Raw genomic sequence first — 902 nt, forward strand, 5'->3', positions numbered from 1 at the left:
AGACAAAATATGTATAAAATACACAAAATATATATAAAATCTCTATAAAAAGATGTAAGAAATATAAGCAGGGCATTCTGTGCAGGTGGTGTTTCAAACCAAACACGTTTGGTCTCAGCGTTGCAGCGCTCCAGAATCACGGCACAAATAGCACGTTATGGAATTACTGTGGGGGGAAAAAAAACCCCTGAAAACCCAATTCCAGGAGTGTCCGAGGGGCTGGGAAGTTCTCGGGACCTGCTGCTGTGTTCCTGCCCTTCCTCCTGCTCTCCCAGCGCCGGCTCATCCTCCCTGGTGCCCCGGGGAGCGGCGTGACCTGCCCGTGCCCGGCGAGGCGGCAGCGGGGTTTTGGCAGCACCGAGCGTGTCCCTCCCCGGGCAGGGCGAGCCCAGAACCCGTCCGGCTGCATTTCCCCCACGCATCCCAGCAGGTCCCTCCCTGGGGCTGGAGCCGAGCCCCGGCGGCTCCCGCTGACGCATCGTCTTGTGAGCTGAGGTGGCTGAGCCCTCGTGGCTCTGCCGGCGGCACGGGCGGGTTTAACCCGGGCCTCGGTTTCTCCCGCCGTTTTCCAGGTGATCGAGGATTTCTACAACCGCACGTGGCTGTACCGATACGAGGAGCCCATCAGCCCCGGCACCCTCACCACGCTCTGGTCCCTCTCCGTCGCCATCTTCTCCGTCGGGGGCATGATCGGCTCCTTCTCCGTGGGGCTCTTCGTCAATCGCTTTGGGAGGTGAGCACAGAGCCTGGTGGGGCCCTGGAGGGTCTGTGGTGGGTCCCTGGAGGATCCGTGGTGGGTCTGTGGTGTATCTCTGGTGGGTCCCTGGAGGATCCATGGTGGGTCCATAGTGGGTCCCTGGAGGGTCTGTGGTGGATCTCTGGTGGGTCCCTGGAGGATCCAT

The 902-nt window shown here is 60.6% G+C and overlaps 1 protein-coding gene across 2 annotated transcripts in view; it reads left to right on the forward strand.

The window, feature by feature from the left end:
• The window catches only part of SLC2A1 (solute carrier family 2 member 1), a 6990-nt gene that overhangs the window by 367 nt on the left and 5721 nt on the right, over positions 1 to 902 (forward strand). For both annotated transcript variants that reach the window (XM_027702971.1, XM_027702970.1), the window contains exon 2: positions 573 to 733. In XM_027702971.1, coding sequence (XP_027558772.1) covers positions 573 to 733 — 161 coding nt within the window. The remainder of the gene's footprint in view (positions 1 to 572; positions 734 to 902) is intronic.

The sequence above is a fragment of the Neopelma chrysocephalum genome, unplaced genomic scaffold (assembly GCF_003984885.1).
Source record: "Neopelma chrysocephalum unplaced genomic scaffold, ASM398488v2 Primary Assembly neopelma1_200, whole genome shotgun sequence".
Taxonomy (NCBI): domain Eukaryota; kingdom Metazoa; phylum Chordata; class Aves; order Passeriformes; family Pipridae; genus Neopelma; species Neopelma chrysocephalum.